Here is a 27,808-nt window from a genome sequence, read left to right as displayed (position 1 = left end):
CACAGAAACACAGACAGATGGACAAACACAGGCAAACTCACAGACAGTCACACAAACACACAGATACACCTACAGACTCACACCTACAGACTCACACCTACAGACTCACACCTACAGACTCACACCTACAGACTCACACCTACAGACGCAACACACAGAGCAACACACAGAGCAACACACAGAGCAACACACAGAGGAATACCTGACTCACGGCGCCGAGGTCCTCGGTTCGATCCCGGCTCTGGGTCACTGCCCCTGTGGAGTTTGCACATTCTCCCCCTGTTTGCGTGGGTTTCGCCCCCACAATCCAAAGATGTGCAGGGTAGGTGGATTGGCCACGATAAATTGCCCCGTAATTGGAAAAAAATTAATCGGGCACACTAAATTTAAAAGAGGAACGCACGCACAGAGACACACACAGACACATACTATCACACTCACCCAGACACAGACACACACACACTGACAGACACAAACACACACACAGCCACACACACGCACACAGCCACACACACGCACACAGCCACACACACACAGCCGCACACACACAGCCGCACACACAGCCGCACACACAGCCGCACACACAGCCGCACACACAGCCGCACACACAGCCGCACACACAGCCGCACACACAGCCGCACACACAGCCGCACACACACAGTGCCACACACACGCACAGCCACACACACGCACAGCCACACACACGCACACAGCCACACACACAGCCACACACACACAGCCACACACACACAGCCACACACACACAGCCACACACACACAGCCACACACACACAGCCACACACACACAGCCACACACACACAGCGCCACACACACAGCGCCACACAAACACAGCGCCACACAAACACAGCGCCACACAAACACAGCGCCACTCACACACACAGCCACACACACACAGCCACACACACACAGCCACACAAACACACACACAGACACACTCGCAGACTCAGTCACACACAGACACACTCGCAGACTCAGTCACACCGTCACACACACACACAGACACACACACACACACACACACAAACACACAGACATACACACTACAGAGACACAGACACATACTCAGACACACACACAAACACACACACACAAACACACACACACAGGAACAGACACACAGCCACACACACACAGCCACACACACACAGCCACACACACACAGCCACACACACACAGCCACACACACACAGCCACACACACACAGCCACACACACACAGCCACACACACACAGCCACACACACACAGCCACACACACACAGCCACACACACACAGCCACACACACACAGCCTCACACACACAGCCTCACACACACAGCCTCACACACACAGCCTCACACACACAGCCTCACACACACAGCCTCACACACACAGCCTCACACACACAGCCTCACACACACAGCCTCACACACACAGCCTCACACACACAGCCTCACACACACAGCCTCACACACACAGCCTCACACACACAGCCTCACACACACAGCCTCACACACACAGCCTCACACACACAGCCTCACACACACAGCCTCACACACACAGCCTCACACACACAGCCTCACACACACACACAGCCACACACACACACACAGCCACACACACACACACACACAGCCACACACACACACACACAGCCACACACACACACACAGCCACACACACACACACAGCCACACACACACACACACACACAGCCACACACACACACACACACAGCCACGCACACACACTCACACACAGCCACACACCCAACCACACACACGCACACACAGGCACGCACACACAGCCACACACACACACACACACACAGCCACACACACACACCCAGCCACACACACCCAGCCACACACACACAGCCACACACACACACACACAGCCACACACACACACACACAGCCACACACACACACACACAGCCACACACACACACACAGCCACACACACACACACAGCCACACACACACAGCCACAGCCACGCACACACAGCCACGCACGCACACACAGCCACGCACGCACACACAGCCACGCACGCACACACAGCCACGCACGCACGCACAGGAACACACACACAGCCACACACACACAGCCCCACACACACACAGCCACACACACACACACACAGCCACAGCCACACACACACAGCCACACACACACAGCCACAGCCACACGCACACACACAGCCACAGCTACACGCAGACACACAGCCACACACACACACACACAGCCACACACACACACACACACAGTCACACACACACACACAGCCACACACACACACACAGCCACACACACACACACAGCCACACACACACACACAGCCACACACACACACACAGCCACACACACACACACAGCCACGCATGCACACACAGCCACGCACGCACACACAGGAACACACACAGCCACGCACACACAGCCACACGCACACACACAGCCACAGCCACACGCACACACAGGAACACACACAGCCACACACACACACAGCCACACACACACAGCCACACACACACACAGCCACACACACACGCACAGCCACACACACACGCACAGCCACACACATACGCACAGCCACACACATACGCACAGCCACACACACACACCCACAGCCACACACACACACAGCCACAGCCACACACACACAGCCACATCCACACACACAGCCACAGCCACGCACGCACACAGCCACACACACACAGCCACACACACACAGCCACACACACACAGCCACACACACACAGCCACACACACACAGCCACACACACACAGCCACACAGCCACACACAGCCACACACACACAGCCACACACACACAGCCACACACACACACAGCCACGCACACACAGCCACACACGCACAGACACACACACTCGCAGACACACCGTCACACACACACACACACACACACAGACACAAACACACACACAGTAACACACACAGTCACACACACACAGACAATCACGAACACACACACAGGAACACACACACTCACAGACACCCACACGACACATACTCAGACACGCACCCAGACACGAACACACACACGGACACACACACAGGAACACACACACAGGAACACACACACACAGCCACACACGCACACAGCCACACACGCACACAGCCACACACGCACACAGCCACACACGCACACAGCCACACACGCACACAGCCACACACGCACACAGCCACACACGCACACAGCCACACACGCACACAGCCACACACGCACACAGCCACACACGCACACAGCCACACACGCACACAGCCACACACGCACACAGCCACACACGCACACAGCCACACACGCACACAGCCACACACGCACACAGCCACACACGCACACAGCCACACACGCACACAGCCACACACGCACACCCACAGCCACACGCACCCACAGCCACACACACAGCCATGCATGCACACACAGCCACACACACACACGGGCACACACAGCCACACACACACACGGGCACACACAGCCACATACACACACAGCCACACACACACACACAGCCACACGCCCACAGCCACACACAGCCACGCACGCACACACAGCCCCACACACAGCCACGCGCACACACACACAGGCACACACACACACACAGTCCCACACACACACACAATCCCACACACACACACAGCCACACACACACACAGCCACACACACACACACAGCCACACACACACAGCCACACACACACACTGCCACACACACACGCACAGCCACACACACACGCACAGCCACACACACACGCACAGCCACACACACACGCACAGCCACACACCCACAGCCACACACACACACAGCCACACACACACACAGATCCACACACACACACAGCCACACACACACACAGCCACACACACACAGCCACACACACACAGCCACACACACACACAGCCACAAACACACAGCCACGCACACACAGCCACACACGCACAGACACACACACACACACACACACACACACACACAGACACAAACACACACACAGTAACACAGTCACACACACACAGACAATCACGAACACACACACAGGAACACACACACTCACAGACACCCACACTACACAGACACCGACACGCACCCAGACACGAACACACACACGGACACACACACACAGGAACACACACACAGCCACACACACACACAGCCACACACACACAGAGCTGCACACACAGCCGCACACAGCCACACACACACACAGCCACACACACGCACATCCACACACACACAGCCACACACACACACAGCCACACACACACAGCCACACACACACACACACAGCCACACACACACAGCCACGCACACACAGCCACGCACGCACACACAGCCACACACACACGCACACAGCCACACACACACACGCACTCACACAGCCACACACGCACACAGCCACACATGCACACAGCCACACACGCACACACACACCCACACACACAGCCATGCATGCACACACAGCCACACACACACACACACAGCCACACACACACATGGGCACACACAGCCCCACACACACACAGCCACACGCCCACAGCCACACACAGCCACGCACGCACACACAGCCCCACACACAGCCACGCGCACACACACACAGGCACACACACACACAGCCACACACACACACACACAGCCACACACACACACACACACACACACCCACACACACACAGCCACACACACACAGCCACACACACTACAGAAACACATATAGACAGACACACAGAAACACAGACAGATGGACAAACACAGGCAAACTCACAGACAGTCACACAAACACACAGATACACCTACAGACTCACACCTACAGACTCACACCTACAGACTCACACCTACAGACTCACACCTACAGACTCACACCTACAGACTCACACCCACAGAGCAACACACAGACGCAACACACAGAGCAACACACAGAGCAACACACAGAGCAACACACAGAGCAACACACAGAGCAACACACAGAGCAACACACAGAGGAATGCCTGTCTCACGGCGCCGAGGTCCCAGGTTCGATCCCGGCTCTGGGTCACTGTCCCTGTGGAGTTTGCACATTCTCCCCCTGTTTGCGTGGGTTTCGCCCCCACAATCCAAAGATGTGAAGGGTAGGTGGATTAGCCACGATAAATTGCCCCGTAATTGGAAAAAATTAATCGGGCACACTAAATTTAGAAGAGGAACGCACGCACAGAGACACACACACACTCGCAGACACACAGTCACACACACAGACACATACTATCACACTCACCCAGACACAGACACACACACACAGACAGACACAAACACGCACACAGCCACACACACGCACACAGCCACACACACAGCCACACACACGCACACGGCCACACACACGCACACGGCCACACACACGCACACGGCCACACACACGCACACGGCCACACACACGCACACGGCCACACACACGCACACGGCCACACACACGCACACGGCCACACACACGCACAGCGCCACACACACACACAGCGCCACACACACACACAGCGCCACACACACACACAGCGCCACACACACACACAGCGCCACACACACACACACAGCGCCACACACACACACAGCGCCACACACACACACAGCGCCACACACACACACAGCGCCACACACACACAGCGCCACACAAACACAGCGCCACACAAACACAGCGCCACACAAACACAGCGCCACACAAACACAGCGCCACACAAACACAGCGCCACACACACAGCCTCACACACACAGCCTCACACACACAGCCTCACACACACAGCCTCACACACACAGCCTCACACACACAGCCTCACACACACAGCCTCACACACACAGCCTCACACACACAGCCTCACACACACAGCCTCACACACACAGCCTCACACACACAGCCTCACACACACAGCCTCACACACACAGCCTCACACACACAGCCTCACACACACAGCCTCACACACACAGCCTCACACACACACAGCCACACACACACAGCCACACACACACAGCCACACACACACAGCCACACACACACAGCCACACACACACAGCCACACACACACAGCCACACACACACACACACACACACACACACACACACACAGCCACAGCCACGCACACACAGCCACGCACGCACACACAGCCACGCACGCACACACAGCCACGCACGCACACACAGCCACACATACACAGGAACACACACACAGCCACACACACACACAGCCACACACACACACAGCCACACACACACACAGCCACACACACACACAGCCACACACACACACACAGCCACACACACACACAGCCACACACACACAGCCACACACACACACACACACACACAGCCACAGCCACGCACACACAGCCACGCACGCACACACAGCCACGCACGCACACACAGCCACGCACGCACACACAGCCACACATACACAGGAACACACACACAGCCACACACACACACAGCCACACACACACACAGCCACACACACACACAGCCACACACACACACAGCCACACACACACACACAGCCACACACACACACAGCCACACACACACACAGCCACACACACACAGCCACAGCCACACACACACACAGCCACACACACACAGCCACACACACACAGCCACACACACACAGCCACACACACACAGCCACACACACACAGCCACACACACACACACACACACAGCCACACACACACACACAGCCACAGCCACGCACACACAGCCACGCACGCACACACAGCCACGCACGCACACACAGCCACGCACGCACACACAGCCACACATACACAGGAACACACACACAGCCACACACACACACAGCCACACACACACACAGCCACACACACACACAGCCACACACACACACAGCCACACACACACACAGCCACACACACACACACAGCCACACACACACACAGCCACACACACACACAGCCACACACACACAGCCACAGCCACACACACACACAGCCACACACACACAGCCACACACACACAGCCACACACACACACAGCCACACACACACACAGCCACACACACACACAGCCACACACACACACAGCCACACACACACACAGCCACACACACACACAGCCACACACACACACAGCCACACACACACACAGCCACACACACACACAGCCACACACCCACACCCACAGCCACACGGACACACACAGCCACACGGACAAACAGCCACGCACGGACACACAGCCACACACACACAGCCACACACACACAGCCACACACACACAGCCACACACACACAGCCACACACACACAGCCACACACACACACAGCCACACACACACAGCCACAACCACACAAACACACACACACACAGCCACACACACACACACAGCCACACACAGCCACACACACACACAGCCACACAGCCACAGCCACACACCCACAGCCACAGCCACACACACACAGCCACACACACACAGCCACACACCCAAGCACAGCCACACACACAAGCACAGCCACAAACACACGCACAGCCACACACCCACACACACACAGCCAGAGCCACACTCACAGCCACAGACACAGCCACACACACACAGCCACACACACACACCCAGCCACACACACACACACACAGCCACACACACACACACAGCCACACACACACAGCCACAACCACACAAACACACACACACACAGCCACACACACACACACACAGCCACACACACACACACAGCCACACCCACACACACAGCCACACCCACACACACACAGCCACACACAAACACACAGCCACACCCACACACACACTGCCACACCTACACACAGCCACATAAACAAACACACCCACACACACACACAGCCACACCTACACACAGCCACATAAACACACACAGCCACACACACACACAGCCACACACACACAGCCACACACACACAGCCACACACACACAGCCACACACACACAGCCACACCTACACACAGCCACATAAACAAACACAGCCACACACACACACAGCCACACACACACACAGCCACACAAACACACACAGCCGCACCCACACACACAGCCGCACCCACACACACAGCCGCACCCACACACACAGCCACACCCACACACACACACAGCCACACACACACACAGCCACACAAACACACACAGCCGCACCCACACACACAGCCGCACCCACACACACAGCCGCACCCACACACACAGCCACACCCACACACACACACAGCCACACCTACACACAGCCACACCCACACACAGCCACACACACACACACAGCCACACACACACACACACAGCCACACACACACACAGCCACACACACACACAGCCACACACACACACAGCCACACACACACACACACAGACACAGCCACACACACACCCACACCCACAGCCACACACTTACTCACCCTCACTCACACCCACCATTATACACACTTGCACACGCACTCACCTACTCACTCATTCTTACACACTAACTCGCTCACACACTCAAACTCACTTACACAGTCACTCTCATTGACATACTCACACGCTGACTCGCTCACTCTTAGACACACTCACCCTTGCACACACTCACCGTTTACAGATACACTGCAGTGCGATACAATGTGCAATCTAATCGAGGGGTTAGATTTAACTCATTCTTACACACTCACTTACACGCACTCTTATGCACATACTCTTACACACTCACTAACAACCTTAAACAATCACTCACTAACACACGCTCACTCACTCACTAACTCACTCTTACACACAGACTCATTATTACATACTGATTCTCTCACCCTCACCGACTCTCACCCTCACCGACTCTCACCCTCACCGACTCTCACCCTCACCGACTCTCACCCTCACCGACTCTCACCCTCACCGACTCTCACCCTCACCGACTCTCACCCTCACCGACTCTCACCCTCACCGACTCTCACCCTCACCGACTCTCACCCTCGCCCTCTCTCACCCTCGCCCTCCCTCACCCTCGCCCTCCCTCACCCTCGCCCTCCCTCACCCTCGCCCTCCCTCACCCTCGCCCCCTCTCACCCTCGCCCCCCTCACCCTCGCCCCCCTCACCCTCGCCCCCCTCACCCTCGCCCCCCTCACCCTCGCCCCCCTCACCCTCGCCCCCCTCACCCTCGCCCCCCTCACCCTCGCCCCCTCTCACCCTCGCCCCCTCTCACCCTCGCCCCCTCTCACCCTCGCCCCCTCTCACCCTCGCCCTCTCTCACCCTCGCCCTCTCTCACCCTCGCCCTCTCTCACCCTCGCCCTCTCTCACCCTCGCCCTCTCTCACCCTCGCCCTCTCTCACCCTCGCCCTCTCTCACCCTCGCCCTCTCTCACCCTCGCCCTCTCTCACCCTCGCCCTCTCTCACCCTCGCCCTCTCTCACCCTCGCCCTCTCTCACCCTCGCCCTCTCTCACCCTCGCCCTCTCTCACCCTCGCCCTCTCTCACCCTCGCCCTCTCTCACCCTCGCCCTCTCTCACCCTCGCCCTCTCTCACCCTCGCCCTCTCTCACCCTCGCCCTCTCTCACCCTCGCCCTCTCTCACCCTCGCCCTCTCTCACCCTCGCCCTCTCTCACCCTCGCCCTCTCTCACCCTCGCCCTCTCTCACCCTCGCCCTCTCTCACCCTCGCCCTCTCTCACCCTCGCCCTCTCTCACCCTCGCCCTCTCTCACCCTCGCCCTCTCTCACCCTCGCCCTCTCTCACCCTCGCCCTCTCTCACCCTCGCCCTCTCTCACCCTCGCCCTCTCTCACCCTCGCCCTCTCTCACCCTCGCCCTCTCTCACCCTCGCCCTCTCTCACCCTCGCCCTCTCTCACCCTCGCCCTCTCTCACCCTCGCCCTCTCTCACCCTCGCCCTCTCTCACCCTCGCCCTCTCTCACCCTCGCCCTCTCTCACCCTCGCCCTCTCTCACCCTCGCCCTCTCTCACCCTCGCCCTCTCTCACCCTCGCCCTCTCTCACCCTCGCCCTCTCTCACCCTCGCCCTCTCTCACCCTCGCCCTCTCTCACCCTCGCCCTCTCTCACCCTCGCCCTCTCTCACCCTCGCCCTCTCTCACCCTCGCCCTCTCTCACCCTCGCCCTCTCTCACCCTCGCCCTCTCTCACCCTCGCCCTCTCTCACCCTCGCCCTCTCTCACCCTCGCCCTCTCTCACCCTCGCCCTCTCTCACCCTCGCCCTCTCTCACCCTCGCCCTCTCTCACCCTCGCCCTCTCTCACCCTCGCCCTCTCTCACCCTCGCCCTCTCTCACCCTCGCCCTCTCTCACCCTCGCCCTCTCTCACCCTCGCCCTCTCTCACCCTCGCCCTCTCTCACCCTCGCCCTCTCTCACCCTCGCCCTCTCTCACCCTCGCCCTCTCTCACCCTCGCCCTCTCTCACCCTCGCCCTCTCTCACCCTCGCCCTCTCTCACCCTCGCCCTCTCTCACCCTCGCCCTCTCTCACCCTCGCCCTCTCTCACCCTCGCCCTCTCTCACCCTCGCCCTCTCTCACCCTCGCCCTCTCTCACCCTCGCCCTCTCTCACCCTCGCCCTCTCTCACCCTCGCCCTCTCTCACCCTCGCCCTCTCTCACCCTCGCCCTCTCTCACCCTCGCCCTCTCTCACCCTCGCCCTCTCTCACCCTCGCCCTCTCTCACCCTCGCCCTCTCTCACCCTCACCCTCTCTCACCCTCACCCTCTCTCACCCTCACCCTCTCTCACCCTCACCCTCTCTCACCCTCACCCTCTCTCACCCTCACCCTCTCTCACCCTCACCCTCTCTCACCCTCACCCTCTCTCACCCTCACCCTCTCTCACCCTCACCCTCTCTCACCCTCACCCTCTCTCACCCTCACCCTCTCTCACCCTCACCCTCTCTCACCCTCACCCTCTCTCACCCTCACCCTCTCTCACCCTCACCCTCTCTCACCCTCACCCTCTCTCACCCTCACCCTCTCTCACCCTCACCCTCTCTCACCCTCACCCTCTCTCACCCTCACCCTCTCTCACCCTCACCCTCTCTCACCCTCACCCTCTCTCACCCTCACCCTCTCTCACACTCACCCTCACTGACTCTCACACACTCACTGACTCTCACACACTCACTGACTCTCACACACTCACTGACTCTCACACACTCACTGACTCTCTCACTCACTGACTCTCTCACTCACTGACTCTCTCACTCACTGACTCTCACACTCACTGACTCTCACACTCACTGACTCTCACACTCACTGACTCTCACACTCACTGACTCTCACACTCACTGACTCTCACACTCACTGACTCACACACTCACTGACTCTCACACTCACTGACTCTCACACTCACTGACTCTCACACTCACTGACTCTCACACTCACTGACTCTCACACTCACTGACTCTCACACACTCACTCTCACACAGACTCTTACGCACTGTCACTCTGACACACTCACTCCCACACGCTAACACACACTCACTCTGCAATCTGGTAGAGAGAGAGAGAGAGAAATCTCAGATCAGAAACTCTGAACTCAATTTTGAAAGTGGTCATCATTTGTTGGGCTCTCCCTGTGCACAGGTTGCCGGCAGAATTCACAAAATTAACGATAGTGGGGTCACTTTTAAAATGGACCCATTGACTGTAAAGTAATCTCGATTGCCCGGAATTAAAGTCCCTTAACTTGAAGCGGGTATAATTCTGGAAGGAAGCCTGTGTTTTAGGCCGAGACATAAGTATGGCGGGTGAAATTAAATTCACAGGTCATTTGAATTCAGTTTGAATTCACTCACTCACACTCACACACAGACTGACTCACTCATTCACACTAACTTACACACAATTACTCACTCTCACTCACTCACTCTTCCACACTCTCTCACTCACTCACTCGTACTCAGACACTCACATCCTCACTCACACTCACACGCTCACTCACTCTTACACATTCACACACACTCACTCACTCTTACACACTCAATCACTCTCTCTCAGACATGGGCAGTCATTCACACTCACTTACACACAATTACTCAGTCAGTCACTCACACTTACACACTCCTCTTACACTTACACAAACACTCTCATTCTTACACACTCACTGACTCACACACACATGATCTTACATACTCACACTCACTCTTACACACTCACTCACGCCCTCACTCACACTCACTATTACTCACTCATTCTTACATACGCACACACTTTTACACACACATACTCACTGACTTTCACACATTAACTTGCTCACTCTTACACACTCACCCACACTTCCAATCACTCACACTCACATACTAATCACTCACTCACACACCAATCACTCACACTCACCGACACGCTCACACGCTCATTCCCATTCACTCACAAACTCACTCTTACACACTCAGTAACTCTTATACAAACACACTGTTCACACACACTTACACACACTCACTCGTACTCACTCACTCTCACTCACTCACACACACTAGTTCCCACCAATTCTCACTCTTACACACACTCACTCAATGACACACTCATTCACTGTTATACACACTCACTCAGACACTGGGGGACGCACAGAGAGCGAGGGACGCACAGAGACCGAGGGACGCACAGAGAGCGAGGGACGCACAGAGAGCGAGGGACCCACAGAGAGCGAGGGACGCACAGAGAGCGAGGGTCCCACAGAGAGCGAGGGACCCACAGAGAGCGAGGGACCCACAGAGAGCGCGAGGGACACACAGAGAGCGCGAGGGACACACAGAGAGCGCGAGGGACACACAGAGAGCGCGAGGGACACACAGAGAGCGCGAGGGACACACAGAGAGCGCGAGGGACACACAGAGAGCGCGAGGGACACACAGAGAGCGCGAGGGACACACAGAGAGCGCGAGGGACACACAGAGAGCGCGAGGGACACACAGAGAGCGCGAGGGACACACAGAGAGCGCGAGGGACGCACAGAGAGCGAGGGACGCACAGAGAGTGAGGGAAATGAAAATGATTTGAAGAATTGAGGGAGAAACATAAAATGCAGAGGGAGGTGAAGTTTAATTATCTTCAATGATGAAACTTGGTGAAAAAGGAGTTGTCCACGTTCGTTTGGATAAGCATATGGATGATAATGGCATAGTGTAGGTTAGATGGCTTTTGTTTTTTGACTTCCCATGTCGGTGCAACATCGTGGGCCGAAGGGCCTGGACTGCGCTGTATCGTTCAATGTTTGCCTACCAGAGAACAAGGTGCTGGATAAATTGCTCCTCCCAGCTAAGTTGGTGATGGGAGAATTACTAACATTTACAGGTGGCTGATGGACAGAAAGAAAGCAGCGATTGAAGAGATGAAACAAAAGTGGAAGGAAGAGTTGGATGTGGCGTTGGAATGGGGACGATGGAGTGAGATTATACCAGGGTCAATGCGACATCTTCATGTGCTCTGATGGGCTTGATACAATTCAAGGATGTACACAGGGGCCATATGACACAGGAACGAATGAGCAGATTCTTCACAGAGGAAGAAGATAAATGTGAGAGTGTAAAGGAGGACCAGTTAACCATGTCCACATCTTCTGGTCACGTCCACAATTCGTGGGCTTCTGGCTCTCGCTATTTAAAACACAAACAAAAGTTGTGGAGGTGGAAATATTACTGGGACCACATGAGGCAATTTCTGGGGTGTCGGAAGTACCGGGACTAATAGATGGGGACGGGGCCGATGTGGTGGCCTTTGCCACATTGATCGCCCGGAGGCTAATTTTATTGGAAGGGAAGTCAGAAGATCCGCCAAAAATATCAACATGGTTGAGGGATATTGCGGAATTCCTTAAACTTGAGAAACTAAAGTTAGCCCTTTGTGGCTCAGATGGGGGTTTCTGGACGAGATGGAAGCTGTTCTTGTCTCTATTTTCAGATCTGTTTGTTGCCAGTGGGGAAGGGGAGGGAAGAGGGGAAAGGTTTAATGGAAATCAAGGAATAAATGTCAAATGAGGAGAATAGTATTTTGTTTGTGTTGTGACTGACTGATTGTTTGTATGTTGTTATGTCCGTCCTCATCGGAATGAAAATATTTTCAAAAAACACAGCAACAGTGACCACACTTATTAAAAAGTAGCTCACGGACTGCAAAATGTTTGAAGGTCATGAGTTAAAAGTCTTAAACTTAAACGTGGGAATGAGGGAGTTAATTCATCCTTTCCACAGGGGACGTGGGGGAATTTTCCACCATGATCACATTTCTGATTGTGGAATCTTACTGTGCAATCAATATGCCTGCTGTCAGTTTGTACATGTTCAAGTAGAAAGAGAGAAAGAAATCCATCTTCAGAGACTCTGAACTTAATTTTGAAAGTGCCACCATTTTTGGGCTCTTCCTGTGCACAAGCTGCCTGCAGAATTCCCCAAATTAAAAACAAGGTGAGAGTGGAGAGTGAGGGGCGAGTTAACAGAAAGCAGATGGGGTTATCAAACTGACCGTTTTCATTGAATCCAAATTGTTTCATTATAAATTCTAATCTCATGAACTGACATCAGTGGATTTCAGTGAAAAATCCCATTGAACCTCCTTGTCTAATAAAAAGATGTTGTTGCCGATGACCCTGTATTGATTGAGTAATAAGCTTTACATCTCATAGTGAGAAAAAATCAAACTGAATCCAATTTTATAGAGCAGCTCATTGAAGAAATCTGTCTGTGAACAACATGTAAAATATGAAGTGAAACTTTTAAAATGAGCTTTGTTTTTGTGGCCAGGAATCTTCTCTGAAGGAATCATCAAACACTCCCAGGACAGGTACAGCATGGGGTCAGATAAAGAGTTATGCTCCCTATACACAGTCACCATTAAACACTTCCAGGTCAGGTACAGCACGGGGTTAGAATCAGAGTAAAGCTCCCTATACACAGTCACCATCAAACACTCCCAGGTCAGGTACAGCACGGGGTTAGAATCAGAGTAATTCTCCCTCGACACTGTCACCATCAAACACTCCCAGGACAGGTACAGCATGGGGTTAGATACAAAGTAAAGCTCCCCCTACACTGTCCCCATCAAACACTCCCAGGACAGGTACAGCATGGGGTTAGATACAGAGTAATGCTCGTGCTACACTGTCCCCATCAAACACTCCCACGACAGGTACAACACGGGGTTAGATACAGAGTAAAGCTCCCTCTGCACTGTCCCCATCAAACACTCGCAGGGACAGGCACAGCACGAGGTTAGATACAGAGTAAAGCACCCTCTACACTGTCCCCATCAAACACTCCCAAGGACTGGTACAGCACGGTTTTAGATACAGATTAAAGCTCCCTCGACACTGTCCCCATCAAACAATCCCAGGACAGGTACAGCACGTGGTTAGATATAGAATAAAGCTCCCACCACATTGTCCCCATCAAACAGTCCCAGGTCAGGTACAACATAGGGTCAGATAAAGAGTAAAGCTCCCTCTACACTGTCCCCATCAAACACTCCCAAGACAGGTACAGCACAGGGTGAGATACAGAGTCAAGCTCCTTCTACACTGTCCACATCAAAAACTCCCAGGAGAGGCACAGCACAGGGTTAGATACAGAGTAAAGCTCCCTCTACACTGTCCCCATCAAACACTACAGGACAGGTACAGCACGAGGTTAGATAATGAATGAAGCTCCCTCTACACTGTCCCCATTAAACATTCCCAGGACATGTACAGCATAGGGTTAGATAAAGAGTAAAGCTCCCTCTGGACTGTCCCCATCAAACACTCCTAGGATGGGTATAGCACAGGGTGATACAGAGTAAAGCTCCCTCTACATTTGTCCCCATCAAATACTCCCAGGAGAGGTACATAGGAACAGGAGTGGGCCATCCAGCTGATCGAGCCTGCCTTCGCGACTAGACCACCTTAACAATAACCAATTTTAATAATCTGATACAAAGCCCTGGATGAATTTATTTCCCAGCAGCATCAGTCGCTGTAAATGCTGCTCTACACTGTGTCAGAAATATTCCTGCATTTGAGAATGTCATTGTGAATATTACCTTGTAATATACCAGGACAGGTACAGCACGGGGTTAGAATCAGAGTAAAGCCCCCTCTACACTGTCACCATCAAACACTCCCAGTACAGGTACAGCACGGGGTTAGAATCAGAGTAAATCTCCCTCGACACTGTCACCATCAAACACTCCCAGGACAGGTACAGCATGGGGTTAGATACAAAGTAAAGCTCCCCCTACACTGTCCCCATCAAACACTCCCAGGACAGGTACAGCATGGGGTTAGATACAGAGTAATGCTCCTGCTACACTGTCCCCATCAAACAGTCCTAGGACAGGTACAGCATGAGGTTACATAAAGAGTAAAGCTCCCTCTGCACTGTCCCCATCAAACACTCACAGGGACAGGCACAGAACGAGGTTAGATACAGAGTAAAGCACCCTCTACACTGTCCCCATCAAACACTCCCAAGGACTGGTACAGCACGGGGTTAGATACAGATTAAAGCTCCCTCGACACTGTCCCCATCAAACAATCCCAGGACAGGTACAGCACGGGGTTAGATATAGAATAAAGCTCCCACCATATTGTCCCCATCAAACAGTCCCAGGTCAGGTACAACATAGGGTCAGATAAAGAGTAAAGCTCCCTCTACACTGTCCCCATCAAACACTCCCAGAACAGGTACAACACGGGGTTAGATACAGAGTAAGGTTTCCTCTACACTGTCTCCATGATCACTCCCAAGACATGGCAGAGGCAGTACAACGTGGAAATCACCATCCCTGTGTGTAGTCTGAACAGCGCTGTTGGAATGTGATACAGAGAATCATAGAATATACATTGCAGGAGTAGGCCATTTGGCCCATCGAGTCTGCACTGGCCCTCGGAGAGAGCACCCTACCCAAGCCCACGCCTCCACCCTCTCCAAATAACCCCAGTAACACCACCTAACCTTTGGGCCACTCAGGGGCAATTTAGCACGGCCAACATCTCCTCTCATCCTTCTCGGCTCTGGTGAATACCGGCACAATCACAGAATCCCTACAATGCAGAAGGAGGCCATTCTGCCCATCGAATCTACACCAACCCTCTGACACAGCACCCTATGTAAGCTCAGTCACCCGCCCTATCCCAACAACTCCTTAACCTAATCTAAACAATCTTTCTTGGACACTAAGGGGTAATTTAGCAGGACCATTCCACCTAGCCTGCACATCTTTGGACTGTGGAAGGAAACCGGAGCACCCGGAGGAAACCCACGCACACACGGGGAGAAACTGCCAACTCCACATAATCAGTCACACAAGGCCGGAATTTAACCCGGGTCACTGGCACTGTGAGGCAGCAGTGCTAACCACTGTGCCACAGTCAAACCAATCTCTCCTTGTAGGACAGTCCGGGAAACTCCCTATCAGCCAATTGACCCTCCACTGCACTCCCTCTCTGGCAACTATATCCTTTCTTAGTTAGGGAGACCGAAACTGTACGCAATACTCCTGGTGTGGTCTCACCAAGGCCTTGTGTAACTGCAGAAAGACATCTCCACTTCTGAACTCAAATCCCTCTTTCAATGAAGGCCAACATATCATTGGCCTTCTTAACTGCTTGCTGCACCCCCCTCTCCACTTTCAGTGACTGGTGTACAAGGACAGCCAGCTCCCTTTCTACATCCACATTCACCAACAAATCACTGTTTAAATCAGACACTTTCCATCAGGATTTTGTTACACCAACGTGCACAAATGTCAGAAATGACTGTGCTGTGCTCACCTAGAATGGCCACCATTAAGTAATTTAAAATGGCTGACTGCTGATCGTGGATTTTGTTTTGACAATATTCCCAGACAGACAGAGAGAGAAGCAGAAACAGACAGATGGAGAAACTAATAGAAGACATTTATTGGAGATTTTGAAACTCCATCAAACATGACCAGTAAAGGTACATCATGGGGTTAGATACAGATTCCTCTACACTGTCCCTGGCAAACACTCCCAGGACAGGTACATCACGGGGTTACATACGGAGTAAAGCTCCCTCTGCACTGTCCCCATCAAACACTCCCAGGACAGGTACAAAACGGTGTTACATATCGAGCAGGGCTCTCTCTACACTGTCCCCATCAAACACTCCCAGGACAAGTACAGCACGGGGTTAGATACAGAGTAAAGCTCCTGCTACACTGTCCCCATCAAACACACCCTGGACAGGTACAGTACGGGGTTAGATATAGAGTAAAGCTCCCTCCACACTGTCCCCATCAAACACTCCCAGGACAGGTACAGCACGGTGTTAGATACAGAGTAAAGCTCTCTCTACACTGTCCCCATCAAACACTCCCAGGACAGGTATAGCACGGGGTTAGAGACAGAGTAAAGCTCTCTCTACACTGTCCCCCATCAAACACTCCCAGGACAGGTACAGCACGGGGTTAGATACAGAGTAAAGCTCCCTCTACACTGTCCCCATCAAACACTCCCAGGACAGGTACAGCACGGGGTTAGAGACAGAGTAAAGCTCTCTCTACACTGTCCCCCATCAAACACTCCCAGGACAGGTACAGTACGGGGTTAGATATAGAGTAAAGCTCCCTCCACACTGTCCCCATCAAACACTCCCAGGACAGGTACAGCACGGTGTTAGATACAGAGTAAAGCTCTCTCTACACTGTCCCCATCAAACACTCCCAGGACAGGTATAGCACGTGGTTAGATACAGAGTAAAGCTCCCTCTGCACTGTCCCTCTCAAACACTCCCAGGACAGGTACAGCACGGGGTTAGATATCGAGCAGGGCTCTCTCTACACGAGACTGTTTCCATTTTCTCACATCATATTTGCTTCTTTTCCAATTCACTTTAATTCTGTGCCATCTCGTTCTTGATCTTCTTAATAGTGGGAACCGTTCCTCCCTGTCTACTCTGTCTGGCACCCCCAAGAATTTGAACACCTCTATCTAATCTCCTCTTGGCCATTTCTCTGCGTGGAGAACAGACCCAACCTCTCCAATCTAACCTCATCACTGAAGTGTCTCATTCCTGAACCATTCTTGTGAACCTCCTCTGCACTCGCTCCAGTGTGTTCACACTCTTCCTATCATGTGGCACCCAGAACTGTCCACAATATTCCAGCTGAGGTCTAACTAGTGTCTTGTATAACTTCAGCCTTACCTCCTCGCTCTTGTACCAATGCGGAAAATACTGAGCAGGTCAGGCAGCATCTGTGGATAGAGAAATAGAATCTTGGACCAGGGCGACTGGCAGATAGACAGATAGAGAAACGCCCACACACACAGTAACACACTTACCCTCACACAGACACCCTGCTCTAAACAGATAGAAAATGCGGCAGATCACTTCTCCATCAGTAAATGGAAGGAGATTAATTGGATTTCTCTTCAAAAATACCAGCTCACATTTAAAAAGAATGGGTGGGTGGGAGGGTTGGTGCTTCCCAATCTTTTGTACTGTTATTGGGCGGTGAATTTGGAGAAGATTGGGCAATGGTGGGGAGAGGAAGAAGCGGAATGGGTACAGGTGGTGGAAGCATCGTGTAAAGGGGCTAGTTCGCAGACTTCCGCTGCGGCTCCACTCCCATTTCCCCCGGGGAGGTTTACACAAAGACCGGTGCTGGCATCTTCCTTCAACATCTGGAGCAAGCTGAGACGCCATTTTGGTTTGGTAAACTTGACGGTGCGAGCCCCTATTTATGGAAACCCCCGATTCACCCCGGCGGCAAGACTGGATACAATATTTAAACAGTGGCATAAAGCTGGGCTGAGACAGGTTAAAGACTTGTTGTTGGAAAGTAGATTTGAAGAATTGAGGGAGAAACATAAAATGCAGAGGGAGGTGAAGTTTAATTATCTTCAATGATGAAACTTGGTGAAAAAGGAGTTGTCCTCGTTCGTTTGCCTACCAGAGAACAAGGTGCTGGATAAATTGCTCCTCCTAGCTGAGTTGGTGATGGGAGAATTACTAACATTTACAGGTGGCTGATGGACAGAAAGAAAGCAGCGATTGAAGAGATGAAACAAAAGTGGAAGGAAGAGTTGGATGTGGCGTTGGAATGGGAACGATGGAGTGAGATTATACCAGGGTCAATGTGACATCTTCATGTGCTCTGATGGGCTTGATACAATTCAAGGATGTACACAGGGGCCATATGACACAGGAACGAATGAGCAGATTCTTCACAGAGGAAGAAGATAAATGTGAGAGTGTAAAGGAGGACCAGTTAACCATGTCCACATCTTCTGGTCACGTCCACAATTCGTGGGCTTCTGGCTCTCGCTAATTAAAACACAAACAAAAGTTGTGGAGGTGGAAATATTACTGGGACCACATGTGGCAATTTCTGGGGTGTCGGAAGTACCGGGACTAATAGATGGGGACGGGGCCGATGTGGTGGCCTTTGCCACATTGATCGCCCGGAGGCTAATTTTATTGGAAGGGAAGTCAGAAGATCCGCCAAAAATATCAACATGGTTGAGGGATATTGCGGAATTCCTTAAACTTGAGAAACGAAAGTTAACCCTTTGTGCCTCAGATGGGGGTTTCTGGACGAGATGGAAGCTGTTCTTGTCTCTATTTACAGATCTGTTTGTTGCCAGTGGGTAAGGGGAGGGAACAGGGGGAAAGGTTTAATGGAAATCAAGGAATAAATGTCAAATGAGGAGAATAGTATTTTGTTTGTGTTGTGACTGACTGATTGTTTGTATGTTGTTATGTCCGTCCTCATCGGAATGAAAATATTTTCAAAAAACACAGCAACAGTGACCACACTTATTAAAAAGTAGCTCACGGACTGCAAAATGTTTGAAGGTCATGAGTTAAAAGTCTTAAACTTAAACGTGGGAATGAGGGAGTTAATTCATCCTTTCCACAGGGGACGTGGGAGAATTTTCCACCATGATCACATTTCTGATTGTGGAATCTTACTGTGCAATCAATATGTCTGCTGTCAGTTTGTACATGTTCAAGTAGAAAGAGAGCAAGAAATCCATCTTCAGAGACTCTGAACTTAATTTTGAAAGTGCCACCATTTTTGGGCTCTTCCTGTGCACAAGCTGCCTGCAGAATTCCCCAAATTAAAAACAAGGTGAGAGAGGAGAGTGAGGGGCGATTTAACAGAAAGCAGTTGGGGTTATCAAACTGACCGTTTTCATTGAATCCAAATTGTTTCATTATAAATTCTAATCTCATGAACTGACATCAGATGATTTCAGTGAAAAAATCCCATTGAACCTCCTTGTCTAATAAAATGATGTTGTTGCCGATGACCCTGTTTTCATTGAGGAATAAGCTTAACATCTCACAGTGTGAAAAAATCAAATTGAATCCAAATTTATAGAGCAGCTCATTGAAGAAATCTGTCTGTGAACAACATGTAAAATATGAAGTGAAACTTTGCAATGAGCTTTGTTTTTGTGGCCAGGAATCTTCTCTTAAAGACCCATCAAACACTCCCAGGACATGTACAGCACGGGGTTAGATAAAGAGTAATGCTCCCTCTACACAGTCACCATCAAACACTCCCAGGACAGGTACAGCATCGGGTTAGATAAAGAGTACAGCTCCCTATACACAGTCACCATCAAACACTTCTAGGATGCGTACAGCACGGGGTGACACAGAGTAAAGCTCCCTCTAGACTGTCCCCATCAAACACTCCCAAGACAGGTACAGCACAGGGTTAGATACAGAGTAAAGCTCCCTCTACACTGTCCCCATCAAACACTACAGGACAGGTACAGCACGAGGTTAGATAATGAATGAAGCTCCCTCTACACTGTCCCCATTGAACATTCCCAGGACAGGTACAGCATAGGGTTAGATAAAGAGTAAAGCTCCCTCTGGACTGTCCCCATCAAACACTCCTAGGATGGGTACAGCACGGGGTGATACAGAGTAAAGCTCCCTCTGGACTGTCCCCATCAAACACTCCCAAGACAGGTAAAGCACAGGGAGAGATACAGAGTAAAGCTCCCTCTACACTATCCACATCAAAAACCCCCAGGACAGGTACAGAACGGGGTTAGATACAGAGTAAAGCTCCCTCTACACTGTCCCCATCAAACACTCCCAGGACAGGTACAGCACGGTGTTAGATACAGAGTAAATCTCCCTCTACACTGTCCCCATCAAACACTCCCAGGAGAGGTACATAGGAACAGGAATGGGCCATCCAGCTGATCGAGCCTGCCTTCGCGACTAGACCACCTTAACAATAACCAATTTTAATAATCCGATACAAAGCCCTGGATGAATTTATTTCCTAGCAGCATCAGTAGCTGTAAATCCTGCTCTACACTGTGTCAGAAATATTACTGCATTTGAGAATGTCATTGTGAATATTACCTTGTGATATATAACCGTTCTCATCCATATCTCTATTGAGAACACATTAGCTCCTTTCCCAGTGATCACTGCAGTTGACCCCGTCACTGTTTATACTGTAAGCTCTTGTCCCAGTTAATACTACATTACACCATACTGCTGTGGACACTACAATTAACCCTTTTGGAGTGCTGACTACCATGTACCCAGGGTAAGAGCCTGTGGGACTACCATGTATAATAATCTTTATTGTCACAAGTAGGCTTACATTAACACTGCAATTAATTTACTGTGAAAAGCCCCTAGTCGCCACATTCCGGCGCCTGTTCGGGTACACAGAGGGAGCATTCAGAATGTCCAAATGACCTAACAGCACGTCTTTCAGACTTGTGGGAAGAAACCGGAGCTCCCGGAGGAAAACCACGCAGACACAGAGAGAACGTGCCGGGAATCGAACCCGGGACCCTGGAGCTGTAAAGCCACAGTGCTACCCACTGTGCTACCGTGCCGTGTAAAAAGTCACACACACAAACTCCCACCCCACCCCAGACACACAAACACGTGTACAGACAAACACAAACTCACACACAGACACAAACTCAGACAGGCTGGGTCAATACATCTTTCAAATGGAGCGAGATCCATTCTCCACCTTTAACTTGGAGAGGTGTATCTGGCCTGTGTGTGACCCAAGTCACACACGGACTCTGAACATCCTCACAACAGCTTGCGGACAGACTTTTCTAAAGCACTTTTCATAACCTTTGGGTATCACAAACTGCTTCACAGGCAATGGAGCCCATTTCAAATCTAGTCAGTGGTAATTTAGGAAAGGACCAGCGAATTTCAGAGAGACACACAGAAACAGGATGAGATTGTGCTGTACATGTTTCACAGCTGACACTGAGACACACACGAGATGTGCAATATCAATTATTATTCTGAAGCATGTGATTAAATCACCCTTAAACTAAATTCCAGTGTTTCAGAGTAAAGCTTTATCTGCACTGTCCATCAAACACTCACAACCCAAATGCTGTCTGGGCTTAAATACTGTCCTCTCCAAAGAATTTTTCATTCCAGACAGTTATTTTTATTTTTTGGAAAAGCAGAACTCAAATTGCACCGAATCCCAGGGTGGACTCTTGTTTATTTCAGCCCTTCACATTTAAACATGAAGTTTAAGCTCCGATTAAAGGTGTCTGCCTGTCTCTGTTTGTATATTCTCTGTTACTGTTGTTTTGTCACTTGTCTGAAGTATTTGAATAATCGGCCTTGGTTAATCAATCCTTTCTCTCAGCACATGGAAGTTGTGAATCTTCAAGGCTGTCAGTCTGATATAGATAACAAAAAGCTACATCCTTTGATCAATCCATTCCCCAACCCTAAATAGATATCACACATTTCCATAATGCAGGAATATCTCCATCAAAACTTGCAATCAGTTCCCAATACTCTTGTTAACACTTGCCTGTATAACCTAAATTCCACTGACAGATTCCGAAAGCTGCACAGAAAAATGACTGGTTATTTTAAACTTTGAAACAAAACTATTTGAACTTGTGTTTCAATCCTATTATACAGAAATGTTGTCCTGTGGGCTGACAGTTTCTCAGTAAGACTGAAACATTGAGGTACGCCTCGCACTGCACTTGACAACATTTGTGGCACTTCCAAAATCTACCATACATTGCTGTCTGTATTGTGTGAATCTAGCTGTGAAATATCTGTACAGTTTAAACTTCCACCGTTTCTGTCTTCTCATCGTTTATAAAGATCACGGTTCTATCCTTTTTAATTCTAAAGCACATCATCGAAACATTTCCCAACACTGAAACACGTCCACCAGTTCAGTCTACCGCCAAAACGATAATATCTCCCTGCAATTTGATGTTTCCAGCTATGTTGCTTACAACGCTGTCTAATGTTTGGTGTCATTGGAAAACTGGGATGTGTAGCATTCTATCAAATGGTCTTAAATGGCTAATATATATGTATGTGTGTGCGCCAATGTGTGTGTACACGCATGTGTCTATGCATGCATGTGTGTGTGTGTGTGTGTATGTATCTGTTGCCGTGTATGTACCAGTCAGTGTGTGCACGCACATGTGTGTGTGTGTGTGTATCTGTGAACTTGTGTGTGTATACGCATTTAAGTCTCAAAGGAAAATATGAGCATGTGTAGGCGATGTGGCCCATCGAGTCTGCTCCACCATTCAAACAGATCCTGGCACGCACAGACGCACGCACACACACACACACATTCCTATTGTATTATACACAGTCGATTTGTGTCTGGAACATGCTCAATGATTGAGCTTCCACAACCCTCTGGAACAGAGAATTCCAAGATTCTCCACCCTCTCAATGAAGAAATTCCTCCTCATCTCAGTCTGCAATGGTCTACCCCTGATTCTGAGCATTCATGTCAAGAGGGCGAGAATACAAGACAAGGGATGTACTTCTGAGGCTGTATAAGGCTCTGGTCAGACGCCATTTGGAGTATTGTGAGCAGTTTTAGGCCCAGTATCGAAGGAAGGATGTGCTGCCTTGGAAAGGGTCCAGTGGAGGTTCACAAGAATGTTCCCTGGAATGAAGAACTTGTCGTATGAGGAATGGTTGAGGACACTGCGTCTGTACTCGTTGGAGTTTAGAAGGATGAGGGGGGGTCTTATTGAAACTTACAGGATACTGCGAGGCCTGGATAGAGTGGACGTGGAGAGGATGTTTCCACTTGTAGGAAAAACTAGAAGCAGAGGATACCATCTCAGAGTAAAGGGACGATCCTTTAAAACAGAGATGAGGAGGAATTTCTTCAGCCAGAGGGCGGTGAATCTGTGGAACTCTTTGCCGCAGAAGGCTGTGGAGGCCAAATCACTGAGTATCTCTAAGACAGAGATAGATCGGTTCTTGATCAATAAGGGGATCAGGGGTTATGGAGAGAAGGCAGGAGAATGGGAATTAGAAAAATATCAGCCATGATTGAATGGCGAAGCAGACTCGATGGGCCGAGTGGCCTAATTCTGCTTCAATGTCTTATGGTCTTATGGTTTGAGACTGTGCCCCCTCCCCCTGGGTCTAATCTCACCAGTCAGAGAACATCTGACCTACATCTATCTTGTGATACCCCGTATGAATTGTGTATGTTTCAAGATCACCTCTCATTTTTCGGGAACACAGGTACATTTTCCTCAATCTCTCCTCATCAGACAACTTCACCATCCCAGGGATTCGTCTGGTGAATCTCCATTACACCCCTTCTACAGCAAGTATATCCTTCCTTAGATATGGAGAACAAAAATCCACACAATGGTCCAGGTGTGTTGTGACCAAGGCTCTGTACAATTGCAGCAAGTCATCTTAACCCCAATACTAATAACCCTGAGCGATGAAAGTTAACGTACCATTGGCCTTCCTGATTGCTTAATGTACCCGCACGCTAGCGTTTAGTGACCCATGAATAAGGATTTAGATACAGAGTAAAGCTCCCTCTACACTGACCCATCAAACACTCCCAGGACAGGTACAGCACGGGGTTAGATACAGAGTAAAGCTCCCTCTAGACTGTCCCCATCAAACACTCCCAGGACAGGTACAGCACGGGGTTAGATACAGAGTAAAGCTCCCTCTACACTGTCCCCATCAAACACTACCAGGACAGGTACAGCACGGGGTTAGATACAGAGTAAAGCTCCCTCTACACTGTCCCCATCAAACACTCCCAGGACAGGTACAGCACGGGGTTAGATACAGAGTAAAGCTCCCTCTACACTGTCCCCATCAAACACTCCCAGGACAGGTACAGCACGGGGTTAGATACAGAGTAAGGTTTCCTCTACACTGTCCCCATCAAACACTCCCAGGACAGGTACAGCACGGGGTTAGATACAGAGTAAAGCTCCCTCTACACTGTCCCCATCAAACACTCCCAGAACAGGTACAACACGGGGCTAGATACAGAGTAAGGTTTCCTCTACACTGTCTCCATGATCACTCCCAAGACATGGCAGAGGCAGTACAACGTGGAAATCACCATCCCTGTGTGTAGTCTGAACAGCGCTGTTGGAATGTGATACAGAGAATCATAGAATATACATTGCAGGAGTAGGCCATTTGGCCCATCGAGTCTGCACTGGCCCTCGGAGAGAGCACCCTACACAAGCCCACGCCTCCACCCTCTCCAAATAACCCCAGTAACACCACCTACCCTTTGGGCCACTCAGGGGCAATTTAGCACGGCCAACATCTCCTCTCATCCTTCTCGGCTCTAGTGAATAACGGCACAATCACAGAATCCCTACAATGCAGAAGGAGGCCATTCTGCCCATCGAATCTACACCAACCCTCTGACACAGCACTCTATGTAAGCTCAGTCACCCGCCCTATCCCGATAACTCCTTAACCTAATCTAAACAATCTTTCTTGGACACTAAGGGGTAATTTAGCAGGACCATTCCACCTAACCTGCACATCTTTGGACTGTGGAAGGAAACCGGAGCACCCGGAGGAAACCCACGCACACACGGGGAGAAACTGCCAACTCCACATAATCAGTCACACAAGGCCGGAATTTAACCCCGGTCACTGGCACTGTGAGGCAGCAGTGCTAACCACTGTGCCACAGTCAAACCAATCTCTCCTTGTAGGACAGTCCGGTAACCTCCCTATCAGCAAATTGACCCTCCACTGCACTCCCTCTCTGGCAACTATATCCTTTCTTAGTTAGGGAGGCCGAAACTGTATGCAATACTCCTGGTGTGGTCTCACCAAGGCCTTGTGTACCTGCAGAAAGACATCTCCACTTCTGAACTCAAATCCCTCTTTCAATGAAGGCCAACATATCATTGGCCTTCTTAACTGCTTGCTGCACCCCCCTCTCCACTTTCAGTGACTGATGTACAAGGACAGCCAGCTCCCTTTCTACATCCACATTCACCAACAAATCATTGTTTAAATCAGACACTTTCCATCAGGATTTTGTTATACCAACGTGCACAAATGTCAGAAATGACTGTGCTGTGCTCACCTAGAATGGCCACCATTAAGTAACTTAAAATGGCTGACTGCTGATCGTGGATTTTGTTTTGACAATATTCCCAGACAGACAGAGAGAGAAGCAGAAACAGACAGATGGAGAAACTAATAGAAGACATTTGAGATTTTGAAACTCCATCAAACATGATCAGTAAAGGTACATCATGGGGTTAGACACAGATTCCTCTACACTGTCCCTGGCAAACACTCCCAGGACAGGTACATCACGGGGTTACATACGGAGTGAAGCTCCCTCTATATTGTCCCCCATCAAACACTCCCAGGACAGGTACAGCACGGGGTTAGATACAGAGTAAAGCTCCCTCTACACTGTCCCCATCAAACAATCCCAGGACAGGTACAGCACGGGGTTAGATATAGAGAAAAGCTCCCTCCAAACTGTCCCCATCAAACACTCCCAGGACAGATACAGCACGGGGTTAGATACAGAGTAAAGCTCCCTCTACACTGTCCCCATCAAACACTCCCAGGACAGATACAGCACGGGGTTA

General features: G+C 51.2%; 1 gene segment (V, D, J or C); it reads right to left on the bottom strand.

Moving 5' to 3' along the window:
- LOC140419253 (T cell receptor alpha variable 38-2/delta variable 8-like) overlaps nt 1–27,808 on the bottom strand; it is a 148,923-nt gene that overhangs the window by 18,565 nt on the left and 102,550 nt on the right. Inside the window, 1 exon segment of the V gene segment in view lies at nt 19,095–19,144. Coding sequence covers nt 19,095–19,144 — 50 coding nt within the window.

Source organism: Scyliorhinus torazame, chromosome 5 (genome assembly GCF_047496885.1).
Source record: "Scyliorhinus torazame isolate Kashiwa2021f chromosome 5, sScyTor2.1, whole genome shotgun sequence".
Classification (NCBI taxonomy): Eukaryota; Metazoa; Chordata; class Chondrichthyes; order Carcharhiniformes; family Scyliorhinidae; genus Scyliorhinus; species Scyliorhinus torazame.
This window is presented reverse-complemented; position numbering and strand designations above follow the sequence as displayed.